This window comes from Balaenoptera acutorostrata, chromosome 12, assembly GCF_949987535.1.
Source record: "Balaenoptera acutorostrata chromosome 12, mBalAcu1.1, whole genome shotgun sequence".
Taxonomy (NCBI): Eukaryota; Metazoa; Chordata; class Mammalia; order Artiodactyla; family Balaenopteridae; genus Balaenoptera; species Balaenoptera acutorostrata.
In genome coordinates this window covers 29,787,558-29,810,197 of record NC_080075.1, presented here as the reverse complement: position 1 = coordinate 29,810,197, position 22,640 = coordinate 29,787,558, and the positions used below count along the sequence as shown (strand labels likewise).

At 42.1% G+C, this 22,640-nt stretch overlaps 1 protein-coding gene and 1 pseudogene across 1 annotated transcript in view; one reads left to right on the top strand and one right to left on the bottom strand.

Annotated features, from left to right (window-relative positions):
• LOC130709334 (uncharacterized) overlaps positions 1-22,640 on the top strand; it is a 149,445-nt gene that overhangs the window by 113,875 nt on the left and 12,930 nt on the right. Inside the window, exons 12-16 of the mRNA XM_057557846.1 lie at positions 337-474; positions 9,036-9,173; positions 11,978-12,038; positions 18,171-18,217; positions 18,930-19,013. Of these exons, the coding sequence (XP_057413829.1) occupies positions 337-474; positions 9,036-9,173; positions 11,978-12,038; positions 18,171-18,217; positions 18,930-18,997 (452 nt within the window). The 3' untranslated portion in view covers positions 18,998-19,013. The remainder of the gene's footprint in view (positions 1-336; positions 475-9,035; positions 9,174-11,977; positions 12,039-18,170; positions 18,218-18,929; positions 19,014-22,640) is intronic.
• Positions 14,144-15,412, bottom strand: LOC130709346 (RING finger protein 11-like; annotated as a pseudogene).

Below are 22,640 nucleotides of genomic sequence, written 5' to 3'. Positions count from 1 at the left end.
AAAATCTCCAGTTCATGTAACCAAGGGGTTTATACCTTCTCCTTTAAAAGTGATATTCCTGGGACTTCCCTGGTGGTCCAGTGGTGAAGACTCTGCGCTTCCAATGCTAGCAGGCGTGGGTTCAATCCCTGGCTGGGGAGCTAAGATCCCACATGCTGCGCAGCCAAAGAAATGTTTTTCGAAAGTTATATTCCTGTGTTATTGAATTTAGTGGTTTAGATTTTGTTTTAATGTTAAGAAGATTTCAGTTTCTTTACCAGGAACAAACAAAACATAATGTAAAAATAGTTTCCCAGAAACGATTTCCATCATTCTCTTCTTCCCTTTCTCCCGCAGACTGGTGTTTCATCTTGACAAGCTCTCTGTTATTCCATAGGAAAGCTGTCTGGCTTGGAGGTTGCAATCCCAGGGAATTTTTCATCACCAGGGAAGTCTCCATCACTACAGAGGGATCAAGGGAGAAGTCAGTCCCTGGTAAGTGAGATGCTCCCCCTAAAGACCAACACAGCAGTCGTGTACCTTTCAAGGGGTTCAGGGGCAAGCTGGGCAAGGCATTTCTACTAACTCTTCTTAAGGACCATAGACAGTGCCCTATGCTACGAGGTAAGCGGTGACTGTTGTAATTCTCACTGGTGATCATTTCCTGTCACTGATTCTTGGCTTTCTTTGTATTTCATAGGACTGTTATAAGTCCAATACAAAATGAGTCTTATTTTTAAAACACTGAAATCTTTTACAAAGCCTAGCATTCTCATCTAGAGTCCTTTCAATTCTCCCCACTTTCCTGAGAGGCTAAGAACACTTCACACCATGAACTAGGAGAGGGGGTAGAGCCCTTTCTGATGAAATGTATCAACAAAGACAGAGTCTTAGCCTGCTTGCTCTCTGGACAGGCTCTCGGACCACAAGGTCTTAAATCCTGGTATAAATGAAGGAAGTGAGGACAGTTCAACTGGCACTCTCATAACAAGAGTTCTGAAACACCTTCCAAAGAGACTATAGCAGTAGATGAGGGAAGGGAGTGCCACAGTGTGGTATAGTACAGGGGGAGTGATCGGCTACAGCAGTGAAAAATGTGGTACCTATTGGTGTGCTCTCGGGGTTCTTGTACATGTAGCATAGATGACCTTTACAGTGGCCCTCCCACCTTCCCTCCTGCATGAGGTGTTCTTTTCTTTTTTTTTTTTTTTAAATTATGTTTATTTATTTATTTATTGTTTGAACTTCTTTATTCTACGTATTTATTTTTTTGGCTGCACTGGGTCTTCATTGCTGTGCACGGTTTTTCTCTAGTTACGGCTAGCGGGGGCTACTCTTGGTTGCGGTGTGCGGGCTTCTCATCGCGGTGGCTTCTCTTGTAGCGGAGCATGGGCTGTAGGCGCGTGGGTTTCGGTAGTTGAGGCTCACGGGCTCTAGAATGCAGGCTCAGTCGTTGTGGCACATGGGCTTAGTTGCTCCACGGCATGTGGGATCTTCCCAGACCAGGGCTCGAACCCGTGTCCCCCGCATTGCATTGGCAGGCGGATTCTTCACCACGGCGCCACCAGGGAAGCCCTAGGTGTTCTTCTATAGAGTCTCAAAACAGAGGGCACTGAGCGAAGGTAGTGGTTATTAAAGGCTCAGGATCTAAATTCTACCTGTCTCTACACCACTTCCCAGCTGTCGATTTGACCCCATTTTTGAACGCCGACCTCATTCTTCAACTTTCTCTGCCGTTTGTATACTCACCTTGAAAACTTGTTTCTGTGATGCGTTGAGCAGGCACAGGGTGGCAGATTGCAGAGGGGGAAGCTGGTGGTCGGATATTTGTGGGCTGAGTCTCCTTTAGTCCCATTCCCATTTCTGGTTGCACAGAGGCCCTACTTCCTGTGTGTGACACAGAGCCATAGGATTTCAGGCAGGAGCCAAGTTCTCCATACAGTAAAGACCCCAGTGTGCCTTGGTTATAGTAATCTACCTGGCTTCCTTCCTGGTAGGGGAAGTGACAGGCGGCTATGCCCCTGATTTGGAATCTGAGACGGTGTTCCCTGAGCAAGGCTGGCAGAAAGCGATGGATAGAGAGGGACCATGCTATTGGCGTCTGAAGTTTTATCATACTGGGCTGCCATAAACACGGAGGAAGCAGCTGTGTGCCGGTCAGTGAGTGCCAGAGTAAAGTCTCCGAGTGAAGAAGAATTCTTTTCAGTGCTTCCTGTGATGTCCCACTCAAGAACACCTGGATAGGAAGGAGCTGAAGTGGAGATCTGGCTGTGGTCAGTAACTCCAGATAACCTAGTCGTGCTAGAATGTTGGTAAAGGTAGGCACTACCCATGAGTGTCTGGAAAGAGGTACCGGTAGCCGATGCCGAACTGACGGCAGGGGCAGAGACTCTGGAGAAGTTGCAGACACTTCGTGTTAGGGAAGTTGCATTGCGCACCACAGGAAGAGAATGCTGCAGAGAATTCAGAGTTCCAAGGAGAGATGGATTTTGGAAATTTTCTGGAAGAACAAGAGGCTCATGAAAAACTCAGGGAGGTTGAGAAATTCTCAGTCCGTTTGAGGAACAGCATTATCTTAAGGTTCTTGCTATCAGGACACCTCTACTATCAATACTTCCTGAGAAACCCAAAATCAGACAGTTAATGATGGCTGTGAGGACTGAGCAGTTTTCCAGTCTTCTGTATTAACTGCCTGTGCTCCCATCTTGGGCGCGGATGGGCAGAAGAGCCAAGTGGTATGGTGCAGACATTGTTCTCTAGGCTGGAAGCAACCTTCTCCCTGCCCTGTCTTTCCCTTCAGCCTGCACTCGTATTGACCTCTATGCTACTTCCTAGACTGGAAGCATTTTAGAACTAGGAGGCCCTTAGAGAACTTCGATTTTCTCAGTCTCATTTCGTGAGTAAGGAAACTGAGGCTCAGAGAGGTCGGGTTGACTTGTTCAAGTTCTCTCATTATGTTAGTATCCTTACCAGGTTTCAGAACCTCAGTATCCTGACTTCCTTGCCAGGACTCTACTCTGAGCATGATACTGCCAGAAAGCAGGAGAAATAGAACTTATAATATAGGCATTTTTTTTGTCCATTAGAAAACAGTACGGCTATTACCATTGTCGTCTTCAGGGTCTCCCTTTGCTTGTACAGTTCCCACGCTATTACCTAGAGTTGACGTATAGCTCAGTCCAACTGGTGAATTGAAAGAGTCATTTTTGCCCTCTTCAAGCCTGGTTTCCCATCCTACCTCAAAATGATTACCCGGAAGTGGATATCTTAAGTGCTTTTGGAAAGAGAAAAGTTATCTGATTACTTCAGATTACTCATCTATAAAGTGGTTATAACACCACCACCAATAATAATAGCAGTGATAATTAATAGATGAATAAGCTGATATATTGCGTATGATTTATATGGAGGAAGATACAATAAGTTCTAGAAAGACAAAGAAAAATCATGACAAGCATATTACATAACGAAAAAGAAATCCATAGATATTAATGAAAACTGGGGTATGTGGCAAGTATCAAAGCCTAATGAATTTACTAACAAATGACATTCTGTACCATCCATGCAATATTATGAAAGTGAATGTTGCCCACTCTATTTTAGTGAATACTATTAACCAAAAAACACGATAGAGGTGATAGAGGTGAATGAATTCCTAGCCAATGCATACAGACAGAGAAGGTTTATCAGTAAAAAATGCATAACAAGCAACAGAATGCAATAAGTGTGGAATGTATAGGTAGCCACAACATATATAGACAAGTATTTCAATGAAAAGCGGTACGAAGCAGACAGCAAAATAATAAGGGTAAAAGAGTTTCATGATTGTGCTCATTCATATTTTTACCCAGCAAGTAACAGATATTAAGCCTAGGAGAAATATATATTTCAATGAATATAGCTCATATAGTAAGCAGAAAGGAAGCTTAAAAAGTATCAAGAAGGTTTTTGTATTTATCCTAGAACTTAGATTAGAATCATCTTCAACATCCAGGAAGATGACATCCCAAAACCTCAAAAAACCATCATCCCTAGAATCCAATAAAAAACGATTTTCAAATGTCAGAAAATCCAAAGGACTCCACAATATTGTTTTCGATAAATGTGGATGTTTGTTTGTTTGTTTCTTCTGCCGCGCCGCGTGGCCCTGGCCGTGAAAGCACCGAGTCCTAAGCACTGGACCGCCAGGGAATTCCCTAAATGGGGAATTAGAGATGTGGGGCTTGACTTTTTCTTTTTCTCCTTCGGTAGCTAAGATCTACAAGCGAACGATGGCTGTTGATCAATGTGCTCTCTGTGTTAGGAAGGAAATAACTGTAAAAATGAAAAGCAACCTTGCCTTAGAACCTACATATCACACAAAGGAACTAGTCCTTCTGATTCAATTTAGAAGATATCATGTAAAATGTTTAACTGGTAAAATGTCTACCTAGTTTAAAAGTTAGAAAGAATAAAACACTGAAAAGCAACCCCCTAGAGAACCACTTTGGTTTCTTGTTTATAGGAAGCATCATTTCCAAAACATATTTCTAAAATGTTTATATTCAAAACTGTCAAGCGCCAACTGTATTCAGAGAGGCAATAAAAGAAAGAAAACGGAGTATGACTTTTCTGATAAGCTGCCTTTCCTGGTGATCCCCTGTTCTGGCCTGACTTTCCTTCTTAGTCTGTTAATGTAAGGATTTGCTACCATCAACTTTGTTTTGCCCTGCTCTGAGCAGATTTCCCTCTGTGCTGTTTCTGCTTTAATTTAAAATCTTTGGTTCCCATCAACATTCCATTGCAAAGTACGTTTTTCTTGAGAGCTCCTCTATGCTTTCCCTCTTCATTCTTATATTTTTTCCCATCTCTTGGTTCCTGTTGGCCTGTGCTAATGAAAACAATCCTCAACTTCCTTACGTTTGACTCTGTGCCTCCCTATATAGCCCAGTACTCCATCCTCTCTCCCTATTCTCTCTTTTCAGCTGGTCGCAATACTAGTGGGGGGAGACCATTAGAGATGAAACATCTTGGTATACATTGCTAGTTTTCTATGTCACCTGGCTTTTCTATGTTTCTGTTGAAACCCTCTTGAGAAGTCTCTGATTTCATTTTTTCTCCATGGGTACCCTTTAAGGCTCAATACTGGAAAAGAAGGGGATCAGAGTGATCAACCCAATGTGGTAGCCTAACGTAACAGATAAGGAAAGCAGCAGGCTTTGTGAGACAGTCAGCGATTTGTCCAAAGTCACACAGATAGTAAACGTCAAAGTCAAAACTGAAATTGGGTCTCCAGACTTGTAGTTCAATACTTTCCCTCATTATTCCATGCTATTTTGAATCTCCTACTCAATTTAGGGGCCAAAGAAATCGAACGCAAAACTTTCCAAAGTTTCTTTTCTTACCTGACATGGTCAGAGAAGAGGAAAGATCAACTGCAGGTACAAGGGCTGAGGAGACAACACTAGAGGATGTCTGAGTGGCTGCAGCTGAACGGCGCACGTGTCCAGTCCAGAGGTCACTGGTTACTGGTCCAAACAGCTCCACGGAAACCCCAAGACTCTACCAAGTGGTAGTAGGTTTGGTAGGAGAGTGATGTCACAAAGCAGGCAGTTGAAAGGTATGAGCTAGCCAGTAGGGAGGTCCGATCCCCAACAGGAAGGCGGGGTTGGGTGAAGAGAGTGTAGGAGAGCTAAAACAACACCTAAGTTTCTGAGCTCTGGGGAGGAAATCCTAGAAGACAGATTTACCTCTCCCAGGCTCTTCCATTAGGGAAATCATTGCAACGTTTCTTACAGACGCTCATTAATATAATTAACTAACAGTTACTTATATTCTACAGAGTATTCTATTTTATGTATCATATACTTAGAGCTATATAGATGTTATTTAATTAATAATCCTTAGGAAGGAAAGAGCCATCTAGTTTGAACTATTACAGTTGTTCTGAAATCATATGTGTCTACTGAGTGAGCTGATAGCAGCTTTTAAGGAGCAAAAGTAGGGATTAAGAAGCTCTTTTTGTAACTTGGTTCAAGAGTAGGGTGAAGTTTGTTGAGTGTACCTTGTGGAGAATGTTGTGGTCCAAGGCTCTTCTCTTTGAGTTTCTTCTCCTTGACTCCTACCTTCCTTGGGCTGGGCTAGGCTGGGGGCCAGGTTGGACTTGCGACTTAACATTTCTCTTCCGCTTTCTTCTTCTTTTTTTTTTTTTTTTTCTTTTCCTTCCATTATGGGCATTGCTTCTAGGACAAGCCTTGATCTTGCACTGGATGTTACTTCCTGTCAACTTCCAGCAGCCGGAGTCTTCTTTTCAGTGCTTGACGCTTCACGAAATCGACTCTGCCCGTTGGCAGCAAATACCAGAGAGCTAGGAGACAGAGCTGGTTGCAGACCTTTCCTCTTCCAGCCTTTGGTTGCAATTGTTTTGCCCGTAATTTGCTAGCTCCAGTTCCTTGGGCCACACAGGTATCCTGCCATCCAGCTCTTTTTCTATGTGAGAGACGTTCTGAACACTGTCCCTTTTTCTTTGCACAGAAGTATATACAGTGTGGCAGTTACTGTAATCTCCTCCCCCTTGCAAACAGCCACTCTCGAATCTTGGACCTCTAGGACTCTCTGTCTTGCATGCTTGGGTGCAAGGCCAAGCAAAATGAAGAGGAGAATAATTAGAGAAAGAGGAGGACATTGGTGGAGAATTGGGAGCAGGTAAGGTGAAAGGGCACAGGAGAAAAGAGATGCATGTAGATTTTTTGGTTTCTGCGGGAAACAAGTTGACACACTTGGGCCTCATTTTGTATTCACAGAACAGAGAGTTAAAGATATAAGTAGCTAGAGAGTGCAGCAACTGCCATGAAGTCTGTACACTGAAGAGAACAGTCTCACATCTAGTTTTCATTTTGTTTTATGTCATAGTACCTTATTGATAGCATTCACTGGTGTGTTTGTAGAATACAGATGTGTTCAAATGCTCTGGTTTTGTCTACATGGCTATTTCCTTGTCCTATTTGTAAGGAATCCAACATTGTAAGACATATTGCATGTTTTTTCTCTTGACGATCGTTGACCTTGAAGCGTCATGAACTAAGTTGAGCTGTTGGATTTTGTGGAGAAACTTTCAAAAGGGTCTGTGAAAAAGGCATTGTGGTGAGTCGCATTATGCACCCGAGCGTAAGGAGCAGATACCTGCCACCAGCCCAACTTGGCCTGGATTGCCTCTGTTTTAGTTCCCCCGGTTAGTGCTTTTCTCCCTAACCACTCTTGTGACTGTGATCATGTGAGTAAGGGCTGAGTTGCTAATGATTTCTGTGTGAGGTAAGCTGGTTTGAGGGAGGAAATCTATGGACCTAGTCATTTTCCTTGGTGGTAAGCTTTCAGGGGTGCAAAGATTGATCTTCCTGGGGACTTTTCTGGTCCCAGGAAGATAGCGCATAGATGGGACCTCCAAAGGCACACACTGAATCTTTAGGCCTGTTTTTCCTATTAGGAGATACGAGTTTCTTCACTGATGGGGATGATGCTTATCTGAGAAGAAATTGTGAAAGGTGGTGTAGTATAGAGGTGTGGCTTAAGCTTTTAAGTTTTCTTCAAGGTTTTTCCCCTAAGCTTCCTACTTCAGACGGCCTACTTACATGATACTAGTATGTGATGTCAGGCTAACAACTTCCTAAATATACCTGCAAGCCAGATCAGTGTCTCTTTTCTCTGTATTCCCATGGAAATCAAGGGTCCCGCCGAATTTTCCATCGAAACAGTTGATTTGTGTTGTCTCTAGGAATGCTGAAGGGCGTACCGTTGCTTCCTAACCGGTGTCATTTGGGAGAGCTACCTCTGTACGTTCAAATGATTAACTTTGAGACTTTGCTCATGTATGCGGTAAACCCTTGAATTCCCTAAGACCTTCCTTTCCTCCATCTCATACCCCATTAAGCCCGCTTCAGTTTATCTCCTGCATTTCTTTGGAATCTGTCAGCTCTTCCTCAACATCCTAATACTGAACTTGCCTGTCTGTTGCGACTAGGTCCTAACTAGTGTCCATATATCTTGTTTCCTTCCAATCCATTCTTCACACAAGAAACCTTCAAAGCAAGTTGGAACATTGCTCATAAACATCGCTCACAAACATTGTTTTGAGACTAGAAAACACAGTGTTGGCCTTTACGACTCTGCGTGGTCTAGAGTCCTCTCTGCTTCTCTAGCCCCATCTTGTGCCACTTGTGCCCTCACTTTCTATGCTTCAGATACACTGAATTAACCGTAGTTCTCACTCATCTGACAGAAGTCAGTTCAGATATTATTTTTCACCGTGATTCCTCGCATTAAGGAATTTGATGATCAGGTTTTGTATGAGGACTAAAACTAAACTGGGAAGTGGAAGAATTGAGTTTCAACTGTTTCAGTCAACACGCATGTATTAATGATACCTACGTAATGAACACCGGGCTAGGTTTCATGAGGGATCCAGAAGTTCTGGCCATCTCTGGTTTTGGATATCCCTTATTTGTTGAGACCTTTGCGTTGTCTGGTTGCCTTTTGTCTGTTTTCCAGATGGGAAAACAGGAACAAGGGAAGTATAGGTTATTACTAGGTGGGGTTGAACAAGCGGAGCAGCAAACTGCAAAGCAGAAAGAAGAGGGACGTACTCTAGAGGGATATGATTTCCATTTTCAAGGCGCCTGCATCCTGTGCAGGGAGACAGCCTAACATAAAATGTGCCTAACAACAAATATATTGACTTCTTACTAAAAATCTCCAGTTCATGTAACCAAGGGGTTTATACCTTCTCCTTTAAAAGTGATATTCCTGGGACTTCCCTGGTGGTCCAGTGGTGAAGACTCTGCGCTTCCAATGCTAGCAGGCGTGGGTTCAATCCCTGGCTGGGGAGCTAAGATCCCACATGCTGCGCAGCCAAAGAAATGTTTTTCGAAAGTTATATTCCTGTGTTATTGAATTTAGTGGTTTAGATTTTGTTTTAATGTTAAGAAGATTTCAGTTTCTTTACCAGGAACAAACAAAACATAATGTAAAAATAGTTTCCCAGAAACGATGTCCATCATTCTCTTCTTCCCTTTCTCCCGCAGACTGGTGTTTCATCTTGACAAGCTCTCTGTTATTCCATAGGAAAGCTGTCTGGCTTGGAGGTTGCAATCCCAGGGAATTTTTCATCACCAGGGAAGTCTCCATCACTACAGAGGGATCAAGGGAGAAGTCAGTCCCTGGTAAGTGAGATGCTCCCCCTAAAGACCAACACAGCAGTCGTGTACCTTTCAAGGGGTTCAGGGGCAAGCTGGGCAAGGCATTTCTACTAACTCTTCTTAAGGACCATAGACAGTGCCCTATGCTACGAGGTAAGCGGTGACTGTTGTAATTCTCACTGGTGATCATTTCCTGTCACTGATTCTTGGCTTTCTTTGTATTTCATAGGACTGTTATAAGTCCAATACAAAATGAGTCTTATTTTTAAAACACTGAAATCTTTTACAAAGCCTAGCATTCTCATCTAGAGTCCTTTCAATTCTCCCCACTTTCCTGAGAGGCTAAGAACACTTCACACCATGAACTAGGAGAGGGGGTAGAGCCCTTTCTGATGAAATGTATCAACAAAGACAGAGTCTTAGCCTGCTTGCTCTCTGGACAGGCTCTCGGACCACAAGGTCTTAAATCCTGGTATAAATGAAGGAAGTGAGGACAGTTCAACTGGCACTCTCATAACAAGAGTTCTGAAACACCTTCCAAAGAGACTATAGCAGTAGATGAGGGAAGGGAGTGCCACAGTGTGGTATAGTACAGGGGGAGTGATCGGCTACAGCAGTGAAAAATGTGGTACCTATTGGTGTGCTCTCGGGGTTCTTGTACATGTAGCATAGATGACCTTTACAGTGGCCCTCCCACCTTCCCTCCTGCATGAGGTGTTCTTTTCTTTTTTTTTTTTTTTAAATTATGTTTATTTATTTATTTATTGTTTGAACTTCTTTATTCTACGTATTTATTTTTTTGGCTGCACTGGGTCTTCATTGCTGTGCACGGTTTTTCTCTAGTTACGGCTAGCGGGGGCTACTCTTGGTTGCGGTGTGCGGGCTTCTCATCGCGGTGGCTTCTCTTGTAGCGGAGCATGGGCTGTAGGCGCGTGGGTTTCGGTAGTTGAGGCTCACGGGCTCTAGAATGCAGGCTCAGTCGTTGTGGCACATGGGCTTAGTTGCTCCACGGCATGTGGGATCTTCCCAGACCAGGGCTCGAACCCGTGTCCCCCGCATTGCATTGGCAGGCGGATTCTTCACCACGGCGCCACCAGGGAAGCCCTAGGTGTTCTTCTATAGAGTCTCAAAACAGAGGGCACTGAGCGAAGGTAGTGGTTATTAAAGGCTCAGGATCTAAATTCTACCTGTCTCTACACCACTTCCCAGCTGTCGATTTGACCCCATTTTTGAACGCCGACCTCATTCTTCAACTTTCTCTGCCGTTTGTATACTCACCTTGAAAACTTGTTTCTGTGATGCGTTGAGCAGGCACAGGGTGGCAGATTGCAGAGGGGGAAGCTGGTGGTCGGATATTTGTGGGCTGAGTCTCCTTTAGTCCCATTCCCATTTCTGGTTGCACAGAGGCCCTACTTCCTGTGTGTGACACAGAGCCATAGGATTTCAGGCAGGAGCCAAGTTCTCCATACAGTAAAGACCCCAGTGTGCCTTGGTTATAGTAATCTACCTGGCTTCCTTCCTGGTAGGGGAAGTGACAGGCGGCTATGCCCCTGATTTGGAATCTGAGACGGTGTTCCCTGAGCAAGGCTGGCAGAAAGCGATGGATAGAGAGGGACCATGTTATTGGCGTCTGAAGTTTTATCATACTGGGCTGCCATAAACACGGAGGAAGCAGCTGTGTGCCGGTCAGTGAGTGCCAGAGTAAAGTCTCCGAGTGAAGAAGAATTCTTTTCCGTGCTTCCTGTGATGTCCCACTCAAGAACACCTGGATAGGAAGGAGCTGAAGTGGAGATCTGGCTGTGGGTCAGTAACTCCAGATAACGTAGTCGTGCTAGAATGTTGGTAAAGGTAGGCACTACCCATGAGTGTCTGGAAAGAGGCACCGGTAGCCGATGCCGAATTGACCGCATGAGCAGGGACTCTGGAGAAGTTGCAGACGCTTCGTGTTAGGGAAGTTGCATTGCTACAACAGATTTTTAAGCAACAGAGCAATCCAGCCAAGTTTATATTTTAGAGAGAGAACATCTTCCATGTGGAGGATCAGTTGAAATAGAAGAGATTGTTAGAATTGAAGGGCGGTAGTAATCCAGGCAGGAGATGACGAATGCCAGACACCACCTAGTCACAGACATAGCTTTTGCAGAGATCAGCTACATGTTGTTGTTTTTTATTTACTCTCTCATATAATTTTTTTTAAGTCCTGGACCACAGAATACTGTGGCATAGTTGGAAAAATCTGAGACTCGATTCTAGTCTTTTTTCTGTTTGCCTGCTGTGCAGCTTGGGCTTACGTCTCAAGCCTTACTTTTTCATTGTGAAATAAGAACGGTGCTACTTACCCCGAGAACTCCACAGGCACATAGACCCGTGGCGTGTGAGGAGCAGTGAAGGAGAGAAGGAATGGAAGAGCTTTGGGGGACCCCAAGAGCCCTTCAGAAACCGTTTGTTCTTTTTAATATTGAGCATTAAACTGAAGGCATTCCATTTGTTTCACTCAAAAATAAATTCTATTCTTCTGATAGCCTGTTTTTTTTTTTCCACTCCCTTTTTCTATAGTCAGATCAGTTCCTGATGGGCATTCTCCAGTCCACACTATTGCATCTGATTGGAGGCTATGCAAAATTTCCCAGAGACAATGAATTTTGACTGTATAGTAGTTAATTCTTTATTGTATGTTCCTGCAAAAACACTCTTTTCTTCAGAGTTTTTCCTTTTCAGGATAGTGGTAGTGTTGTGGTAACTAATAAAGGCTACTCTTCAGAAAATTGTATAACTTGTTTTTAGTGTCTCTACTTCGCTTACTTAATTCCATATTCCCTCTTTTCTAGACAGACTTCTTGGTGTCCACTGTACCCATGGTTTCAACAGGACTGGCTACCTCATGTGCAGGTGAGTTGCCAACCCCAAGAGGCAGAGCATGTGTAAATTGTTCTGTTTACAATAGTAATGTAAGCTAATGTAAGCTGAATGCAAAAAATGCAGTCAGAGAAGTGTATGAAGTGGAAGGCAATTTTGCCCCCTACTCCGATGTTACCACCAGTAATAATTTAGCACATATTTTTTCAGACGTAAAAAATGCAGATATAAGCATATACAATGGTCCCTTGGTATCTGCAGGGGGATTGGGTTTAGGACTCCCCATGGATCCGAAAATCCTCGGATGCTCAAGTCCCGTATGTAAAATGGTGTAGTACAGTCGGGCTTCCGTATCTGCAGGTTATGGAACCGTTGGATATACAGAACTGACTGTACCTGTGATTTAATGGTATAGTGTTTTAGACATTCTGGTTTATAATTTAATATATGGAGGACATCTTCCTCTGACAATATTTGGAGACCTCATTCTTATTTATTTATTATTCTTTTTTTTCCTCCAAATTTGCTTTATGTAGTTGGATATAAATAAATGAGCACAAACTTAAGCAAGATACATGTAACAATTTAATAGAACCTGAGACTCGAATTCTTTCAGTGTTTCTCAAACTCATCATGGGGCTCGTAAGAAAAGTAACCAACATGGATACTACTACAGTTGAATGTCAAATCTTTAAGTGCTTATGACATACTAAATTCTTGTATAATGCACTTATGAGGAACCCTTCAAGAGACTTGTGTTTTGTATGTAGCAAAAAGTGTTACGAGTCAAATATTCAACTCAATATAAAATAATAAGAAACACTTCTGATTTGTTAGGTTGAGATTGCTTCTCCTTTTACTAATGAATGATTTTTTTAGCTGTAATATCACTGAGCTGAACAAATATGTCACCTTGGAGTACATAAGGAAAAATAAACACATGCTGAATGGGTAAAACATTACAACTACATCTTTACTAGACCATCTCTACTAACACTTCAGAAGCTTAGAGATTCAGAGTGTTCTTACGTTAATTGCAAGAAAAATAGAAAGAGAGAAATTCCTTCTTTTTTGAGATCACAGCTGTGAAGTCGTGATTATATGAATTCTTCATTTGTGTGCAAAACATGAAACACATTTCTCTTAATTCTCCCTGCTTAGAATTGTCAGTCAACTAGCGGGACTTTCCTTCCAAGAAACAGAGACTGAGATGTGTTTTATATAACTTCAGTAACCTCAGCACTACAATAAGAAGACATGCAGTATCCTTTTGCTGTGCTTCAAGACAACAGGGAAGGAGGTCACAGGAAAGAAGAAATCAAAATTGTTACAACTGAGAAACTGAGAAACGAAACTCATAAGAAAGGGTAATGTTAAACCCCACTTTACTAGAGTTAGTTTCTGGACACATTAGCTCATTTTTTTTATAGAAGAGGGACAGTGAATCTCAGTTGGCTTACAAGCTAGGAGATCACTTTGAATTCTGCATTTCTTAACTGCAAACAGATATAGCACCTGTAACAGGTTATAACTGGTTTTCAGCTGGTTTTCAAGCACAGAGCCAGCCCCAACAGTAATAGTACACTATTTAAAAAGACCTAAGGCAATGAATTCCATTTCCAGTGGAAAGAAAGAATCGTATGGTCTTGGACAAACAATTCTGATGGTTTACTTAACAGTCACTTAGTAGTTCTTCCTTGCTCATAGAACTTTATGACTTTTTTGAGGAGTGAAGCATTCAGCTTGAGTGGATAAATCCTTGTTAGGCTAAGACAATCATTATCATATCCCTCTTTGCCGTGAATTGTCTTATGAATGGTCATATCAATCTGTTTTGGCAAATGAGTAATTAAGGGAAGGCTGTTGTTGTGCTTATGAGAATGATATTTTTCTCTGACAAAAGATAAATAGGCATTAGGAAAATGACCATTTGGGCTCTTTTTCTGCTTCCTCCTTGTTTTGTGAGAATATGATATTTGGTTTTACAGCAGCCATCTTGTGCCCCTGAGATGATCATATGCCAATAATGACAAATGGTAGATTAGAAAGAACCAGCAAAGACAGAAAACAGCAACATCAATAGTAACAACAATCACAGCAAAAGAACAATGGGACCTTAACTTGTGGAGTTCCTAGAAAGTAAAAAATAAGTGCTCTATGTTTATTCTAAAACAAAAAAAGAACTATGCAAACCAGCTTAAAACTCCTTTTTTTGTGCCAGTGTTCTAAAATGTGGCTTTTAATAAAACCTTGACCCAAATGCCAGCAACTTCAGAAAAGAATTTGGGTAGGGGGAAGAAGAAAGTTATCTCACTTAGGAAAAACAACCACTATCTTTATCCTAATCTTTGACACACAATTGAAACATATATAGCTGCTGTAACACTTTACACAATTCCTATGTACTGGAGGAATAACAAGATCTAAATAACAATTATATTTTTCAACACTGGGTGAAGGCTTTACATAAAAATACCATCCTACTTTTTCCCCCTAAATTTCTAAAATATCACGTGCTTTTCCCCAACATCTGCAGCCGTTCAGGAATTTTTAGGAAACTTTCATGCATGATCTTAATTCCTAATCCCTGGCTCTTTGGGCTCAACGACAAAAGATCAAAACCACCAAAAATGATGGTTCACTTGAAGTCAGGTGAGAGACACTGGCTCAGTTAGTCGCGTAGGACAAAAGCAGTGCTGCATCAACTGTCTCCATGCAGGAGGGGCACGTGAAGGATCTCATCAGCCAGTCATCTGTACAGCCCAGGTGATCTGCATACACAGCAGAAATCAAATTGGGTTCTCATAAACAAAGTGCATCATACAGATCACACACTCCCCGATCTTTTTTTTAAATATTTGTTTTATTGTATTTATTCATTTATTTGGTTGTGCCGGGTCTTAATTGCAGTCGGTGGGCTCCTTAGTTGTGGCATGCAAACTCTTAGTTGCGGCATGCATGTGGGATCTAGTTCCCTGACCGGGGAACGAACCCGGGCCCCCTGCGTTGGGAGTGTGGAGTCTTTAGCCGCTGCACCACCAGGGAAGTCCCCCGGATCCTTTTTTCTGATCCATTTCTTCCAGGGTCATAAACTCCTTCAGGCTGATGCTGTATGAGGCTTATTCTTTGAGCTATCCTAATTTGCTCCTCTCAGCTGAGGTGCTAGGCGAGTCTGACTAGGTGTTGGATGAGAGACCAAAACTGGAACTTGATCCAGATATGGCAGCAGCAGCTCCTGATCCAGCTCCGTCCCCTTGCCAAAGCTAGCCCAGTCGGACTGAGACTTGTGAGGCAGGGAGATGTCATCCGAAGTGGGGGACTTAAGGCAGTTCCCCATCTTCCGGGGCTTGAGTGTGTGATCTGTGTGCTCTTTTGACAGTCTCCCAACCTCATTCTTTTTTTTTTTTTTTTAAATTAATTAGTTTATTTATTTATTTATTTTTGAATTTTTAAAATTTATGTATTTTTTATACAGCAGGTTCTTATTAGTTATTTTATACATATTAGTGTATATATGTCAATCCCAATCTCCCAATTCATCTCACCACCACCGACCCCCGCCCTGCCCCGCGTTCCCCCCTTGATGTCCATACGTTTGTTCTCTACATCTGTGTCTCTATTTCTGCCTTGCAAACCGGTTCTTCTGTACCACTTTTCTAGATTCCACATATATGCATTAATATACAATATTTGTTTTTCTCTTTCTGACTTACTTCACTCTGTATGACAGTCTCTAGGTCCATCCACGTCTCTACAAATGACCCAAGTTCGTTCTTTTTTATCGCTGAGTAATATTCCATTGTATATACGTACCACATCTTCTTTGTCCGTTCATCTGTCGATGGGCATTTAGGTTGCTTCCATGACCTAGCTATTGTGAATAGTGCTGCAGTGAACATTGGGGTGCATATGTCTTTTTGAATTATGGTTTTCTCTGGGTATATGCCCAGTAGTGGGATTGCTGGGTCATATGGTAATTCTATTTTTAGTTTTTAAGGAACCTGCATACTGTTCTCCATAGTGGCTGTATCAGTTTACATTCCCACCAGCAGTGCAAGAGGGTTCCCTTTCCTCACACCCTCTCCAGCATTTGCTGTTTGTAGATTTTCTGATGATGCCCATTCTAAGCGGTGTGAGGTGAGATACCTCATTGTAGTTTTGATTTGCATTTCTTTAATAATTAGTGATGTTGAGCAGCTTTTCGTGTGCCTCTTGGCCATCTGTATGTCTTCTTTGGAGAAATGTCTATTTAGGTCTTCTGCCCATTTTTTGATTGAGTTGTTTGTGTTTTTAATAGTGAGCTGCATGACCTATTTATATATTTTGGAGATTAAATCCTTTGTCTGTTGATTGGTTTTGTTTTGTTTTTTTTAAGGCTGCATTGTTCCTTTGCTTACTGATGAACATGTACAAGTCAGAAGTTTTTGATATTATAAAACATCAAAGTAATGAACATTCCTGTGTGAACATCTTTGAATATATATGCTTTGTCTCAGTTAACTTCACTCAGAATGGGACTTCTGCATCAAGGAGTTTATGCCCTTATGCTTTTTGTGGGTGTTGCTATACTGTACCAATGTATGGTTGTTCATGCAGGAAATACTTATTGAGCATCTGTTATGTTTAAGCACTGTGCTGGGTGCTAGCAAAAAGACTTGTGAAATTTTGTGAGTGAAGAGACTTGACCTGCCCTTTGTGAATTCTAGCAGTCCAGAGAGGGAATAGATATTCAAGAATCATACTCTGCATGTAGAATTACAACTCTGACAAGTGCCAAGGAGAGGGACATGGTACCATGAGAGCATATTTTAGGGAGGATTTGATCTCATCATGGAGATTAGAGAAGGTTTAGGGATGTTTCAGCTGATATCTGAAGGATGAGTAGGTATTAACCAGATAGGGACGTTGGGGAGAGATTTCTGAGCATAAGGAATAGCAAAAGACCCTATAAGAGGAAAGCATATGCTGTGTTGGAGGAACTGGCCAGGAAGGTGGGGCCGTTGGGGGAGCATGTCATTATAATGGAGCTGCAAGTGTGGGTAGGAGCTCGATCGTGCAGGCTTCTGTTTAAGGTTTCAGACTTGAAGAGTAATAGAAAACCATTGAACTTTTTTTGTTGAAGGTGAGTGTGTGGAACCTACCCAATTGCATTTTCAACCTATCGTTTTGCTACCGAGTGGAGAATACACTGCAGGGAGAAAGAGTGGAAGCGAGGAAACAAGTTAGGAGGAGCCTTGTGTAGAAATTGGGCATAATGGTGGCTTGGACCAGGGTATGGTGGTCATTTTGGTGGAAAGATGTGGACAGATTCTAGAGGTATGTAGGCAGTATCATTGTCAGCACTGGTGGTGGGTTGAGGATGAGGGTGAGGGAGAAATAGCTGTCAGTGATGGTGATTCCTAAGTTTCTGGCTCCTATGGTTGGTTAGATAGGGTTTTTTAGATATGATGTTAATATTTGTCCTAATTTGTCTTTTGTTATTTGTTGGTTCTTGATGAATACTCTGTCATATTAAGTCTCCTGTTTTTAGTGACCGAAACTGACCGTTGTATGTTATCAGATAACTTTTTAACATCTGCCAGTTTGGTCCTGTATTTTATTCTCTTTCATTTACTAATTAAATTGTTGTATTAATGTAAATAACTATATTAATAGATTTTCTAAAGTTGCGTTATCCTTGCATCCTTGGTCCTTGGAATAAAGCCTTTTTTTGTTTTTTGGCTGTGTTGGGTCTTTGTTTCTATGCGAGCGCTTTCCCTAGTTGCGGCAAGCGGGGGCCACTGTTCATCGCGGTGGGCGGGCCTCTCACTATCGCGGCCTCTCTTGTTGCAGAGCACAGGCTCCAGACGCGCAGGCTCAGTAGTTGTGGCTCACGGACCCAGTCGCTCCGGGGCATGTGCGATCTTCCCAGACCAGAGCTCGAATCCGTGTCCCGTGCATTGGCAGGCAGATTCTCAACACCGCGCCACCAGGGAAACTCGGAATAAAGCCTTTGTGTAGTAGTCATGGTATATATCATTCTTTAATAATTATTGATTAGATATGCTGATATTTTCTTAGGATTTTTCTATCTATATTTGTAAAGCACAATTGGACCTTTTTTTGCAAAAACTTGATTTTCTTTCCTTTTTATTTACAAATGACTCGAATTTTGTTCTTTTGTAGATATTTGATTGATGTAGAAGGCATGTGGCCAGATGATGCAATTGAATGTAAGTATAAGGGTTGTCACTCCTTTTCCCTTGTTATAAAATTTGAAGGTAGAAATGTAAGGGAATTTCTCAAATTTTGGAAAAATAGAAAAGTCTGTAATTCATTTGTTCTGACATACGATAACCTTTTACCAAAAGTTTATAAAGGCATGTATCTGGAAATAGCAAGATATAATAGCCTGAATAATTAGTCAGTGGATTTCAGCATTTTTTTTCTTTTTTAAATTTATTTAATTAATTAATTTACTTTTGATATTATATCCACTGCCCCACCAAGGAAGTCCCTTTTTCTTCCTTCCTTCCTTCCTTCCTCCGTTCCTTCCTTCCTTCCTTCCTTTAAAGCTCCAAGTCATTTAAAATACATGACTTCTTACTAAAAATCTCCAGTTCATGTAACCAAGGGGTTTATAACTTCTCCTTTAAAAGTGATATTCCTGGGACTTCCCTGGTCGTCCAGTGGTTAAGACTCTGCGCTTCCAATGCAGCAGGCCTGGGTTCAGTCCCTAGTTGGGGAGCTAAGATCCCACGTGCTACGCAGCCAAAGAAATTTTTTTCAAAAATTATATTCCTGTATTATTGAATTTAGTGGTTTAGATTTTTTTTTTAATGTTTAGAAGATTTCAATTTCTTTACCAGGAACAAACAAAACATCATGTAAAACTAGTTTTCCAGAAACGATTTCCATCATTCTCTTCTTCCCTTTCTCCTGCAGACTGGTGTTTTATCTTTACAAGTTCTCCGTCATTCCATAAGAAAGCTGCTCGTCTTCTGGTTTCATAAGAGATGGTGAACAGTGGTAAAATATCCAGTTGACCCGAAATTTCTAGGGTACACTTAAGGGAGCGAATGATGGGGTGGAATGTTGGGGCAGAGTGAGAGATACAGATTCTGGTGAGACTGAGAGTCATGCACAAAAATTACTGGGCTGTGGTGAAGGGAGAACAAAACTAAATCAGGTTCCTGCTGGTGGACAGGAAGCCAAAATGAAGAAGAATGGTGCATAGCTGGGCAGTGTAATTAGGCCCCTAAGTGCTGTGTCTTCTGATAGTAATTATGAACAGAAACCAAATAATAGTTACTAATAACATGGAGGTGACCAATCCTTGAGAGCTGAGGCAGAGAGAAGGAAAGATGGCATTATGCCTTGTCTCTGGTTCCTTGAGTTTCCCAGGCTGGTTTGTGACCAATCTTGGGTGAAATCATAACTAAGTCATTTCTGCTAAGGGGATCAGCTTTCGTGGGGTCCTTTCTCTGCACTCTGTCCAATGATAAAGCCCACTGGTTTATGCCTCCTGGAAAACAGTTATTCCAAAGCAGTATAAGTGAAGCATTGATGAAACAGCCATGAAGAACATGTTTCCACATGGCCTCGCACCACCTTTTCAAAGTGCTGTAAAACTTTTTTCATCCAAAAATCAGTAACAGAAAAGGATTGGGATCAAATCCCGTACAAAGGTAGTGTAAGAAAAAAGAGAATAAGGAGCAGAATAGCATCTCTTCAGACAATAAAATCAAGTTGGAAAAGACAGGTCCACAAAACAGATCAAAACTGTAACCTATTATTTCAAAGTGGGCTAAAAGATGTTAGGAAAAACAGTGCGAAAGATGAAAGAACATGGATCGAGGAGGGAATGGGAAGTTATTGTTTAGTGGCTATAGAGTCTCTGTTTGGGATGGTGAAAAAGTTCTGGAAATGGTAAATGCTGATAAATGCCACCTATGGGTGTTTGGTTTTAGTTGATCTTCTTCCATGAAAGGGTTTGGAGAGATTCAGAAACTATGCTGCTGCCTCCATCTTTCTGATGTCCTGCTCAATCTTTTGACATAATTATTTTGAATTTGCACAGTGGTGATGGTTGCACAGCATTGTGAATGTATTTAATGTCACTGAATTGTATACTTGAAAATGGTTGAAATAATAAATTTTGTTTTATGTATATTTTACCATAATAAAAAAAAGATGAAAGAACAGCATAAACCAGAATTAGGTAAGATGATAGAACTCAAGACAGAATTCAAAATAAAAGAAAAAAGTTTCAGAAATGAGGACTAAATTTAAAATAATACAAGAGTGGGGACTTCCCTGGTTGTCCAGTGGTTAAGAATCCACCTTGCAATGCAGGGGATGCAGGTTCGGTCCCTGGTTGGGGAACTGAGATCCCACATGCTGCAGGGCAACTAAGCCCGCACGCCGCAACTACTGAGCCCACGTGCTCTGGAGCCCACGCGCCACAACTGGAGAGCCCACGAGCCGCAAGGAAGAGCACGCACTGCAACAAAGAGCCCACGTGCTGCAACTAATACCCGACACCTCCAAAAATAAATGTTAATTAATTAAATAAATTAAATAAAATAATACGAGTGAATGAACATAATGGATAATGCCTTAAGAGAAACAAACAAGAAGAGGAAAAAAAATTTTTTAATCAAAAAGACGATAAAAAGAATTTTAGAGAAATGGCAAACATAAAAGATAGGCAAAAAAGAGTCAGGACAGCTCTGAAAAGAGAAATAGAAATACGTATAAGGGGCTTTCCTGGTGGTGCAGTGGTTAAAAATCCTCCTGCCGGGCTTCCCTGGTGGCGCAGTGGTTGAGAATCTGCCTGCCAATGCAGAGGACACGGGTTCGAGCCCTGGTCTGGGAAGATCCCACATGCCGTGGAGCAGCTGGGCCCGTGAGCCAAGATTACTGAGCCTGCGCGTCTGGAGCCTGTGCTCCGCTACAAGAGAGGCCGCGATAGTGAGAGGCCCGCGCACCGTGATGAAGAGTGGCCCCCACTTGCCACAACTAGAGAAAGCCCTCGGACAGAAACGAAGACCCAACACAGCCATAAATAAAATAAATAAAAATAAACATAGACTAATCATTAAAAAAAAAAAAAAAAAAAAGAGGCCCGTGGAGGTCGTGGGAATTTGAGCTCTCATTTGAAAAAAAAAAAAAAAAAGAATCCTCCTGCCAATGCAGGGGATATGGGTTCGATCCCTGGCCCAGGAAGATCCCACATGCCGTGGAGAAGCTAAGCCCGTGAGATACAACTAGTGAAGCCCACGCGCCTAGAGCCCGTGCTCGGCAACACGAGGAGCCACCGCAATGAGAAGCCCGCTTGCCGCAACTAGAGAAAGCCTGTGCACAGCAACAAAGAGCCAAAGCAGCCAAAAATAAATAAATAAATACATTATATATATATATATATATATATATATATATATATATATATATATATATATAGTATAAGAATCTGTTATACCATAAAAGTGACATTTCAAATCAGTGGGACAGATTAGTCAATAAATTGTGATACATAAATGTTGGGGTATAAGTATTTCTCTGGAAGGATCCACAGCACGGCCAAAGCAGATGTCTCTGAGGAGGGAAATGTGTGGCTGGGGAACGTGGGGAAAAGGGTCACTTTTCATTGAATACCCTTGTGTACCTTTTCTAGTGTTCTGTCATGTGAATCTATTACCTCTGAAGTTTGCCTGAGTTCAAACCCCAGTTCCCCCAATTGCTAGCTCTTAATCTTGGGCAAACTCTTCACACTCTCCAAGCCTCTTTATCTGTGCAATAAGGTCAGTAACTTAGCCTGGTGCTGCCTGGCACAGAATAAACTCTCAAAAAATGGACATTATTAGTGAAAAAAACCCAAATGCCCATCAGTGGATGAATGGATTTTTTAAATGTGGTGTATATGTGAAATATTATACAGCCATAAAAAGGAATGAAGTACTAACACATGCTACGACATGGACGAACTTGAAAACATTATGCTAAGTGAAAGAAGCCAGAGACAGCGGTCACATTTGTATTATTTCATGAACTGTCCAGAAAAGGCAAAACCATAGCGACAGAAAGCAAATTAATGGTTGCCAGGACTGAAGGAAGAGGGGATGAAGAGTGCCTGCTGATGCTTAAGGGGGCTTCTTTTTGGGATGAAAACGTGATGGGTTAGATGCCGGTGATGGTTGCATAGGCTTGTGGATGTACTAAATGACACTGAATTTGCAGTTTCAGAAGGTGAATTTTATGGCATGTGAATAACATCTCAAAAAAATAATTTTGAAACTGAAAATTGCCCATTTTCCCATAGTCACTATCCACTGTCTCCATCTCTCCCTTCTCCCCACTGGATTCCTTTTCACGCCCACCCCTGCCACTCTCTCCCATCGTCACTCCCTCGAGCTGCCCCACGAGGCCTCCCAGGGAGCCTCTGAACCCCTGGGCGCCTGCGTCCTGTGGCTGTTGCAGCTGCTGCCCAGTGCGCGTGCCCCCACCACTCTCACCCGTGAGAGTGGACGCTTGCGTCGGATTTTTTCTCATGCGTTTCAGTTGATGGTGATGCTTACAAAAGGCGGCACGTGCCCTGCTCAATGGAGGAAGCCCCTCAAGTTAATATTTAGGCCCCTCCAGAAGTTTGATCTCGTC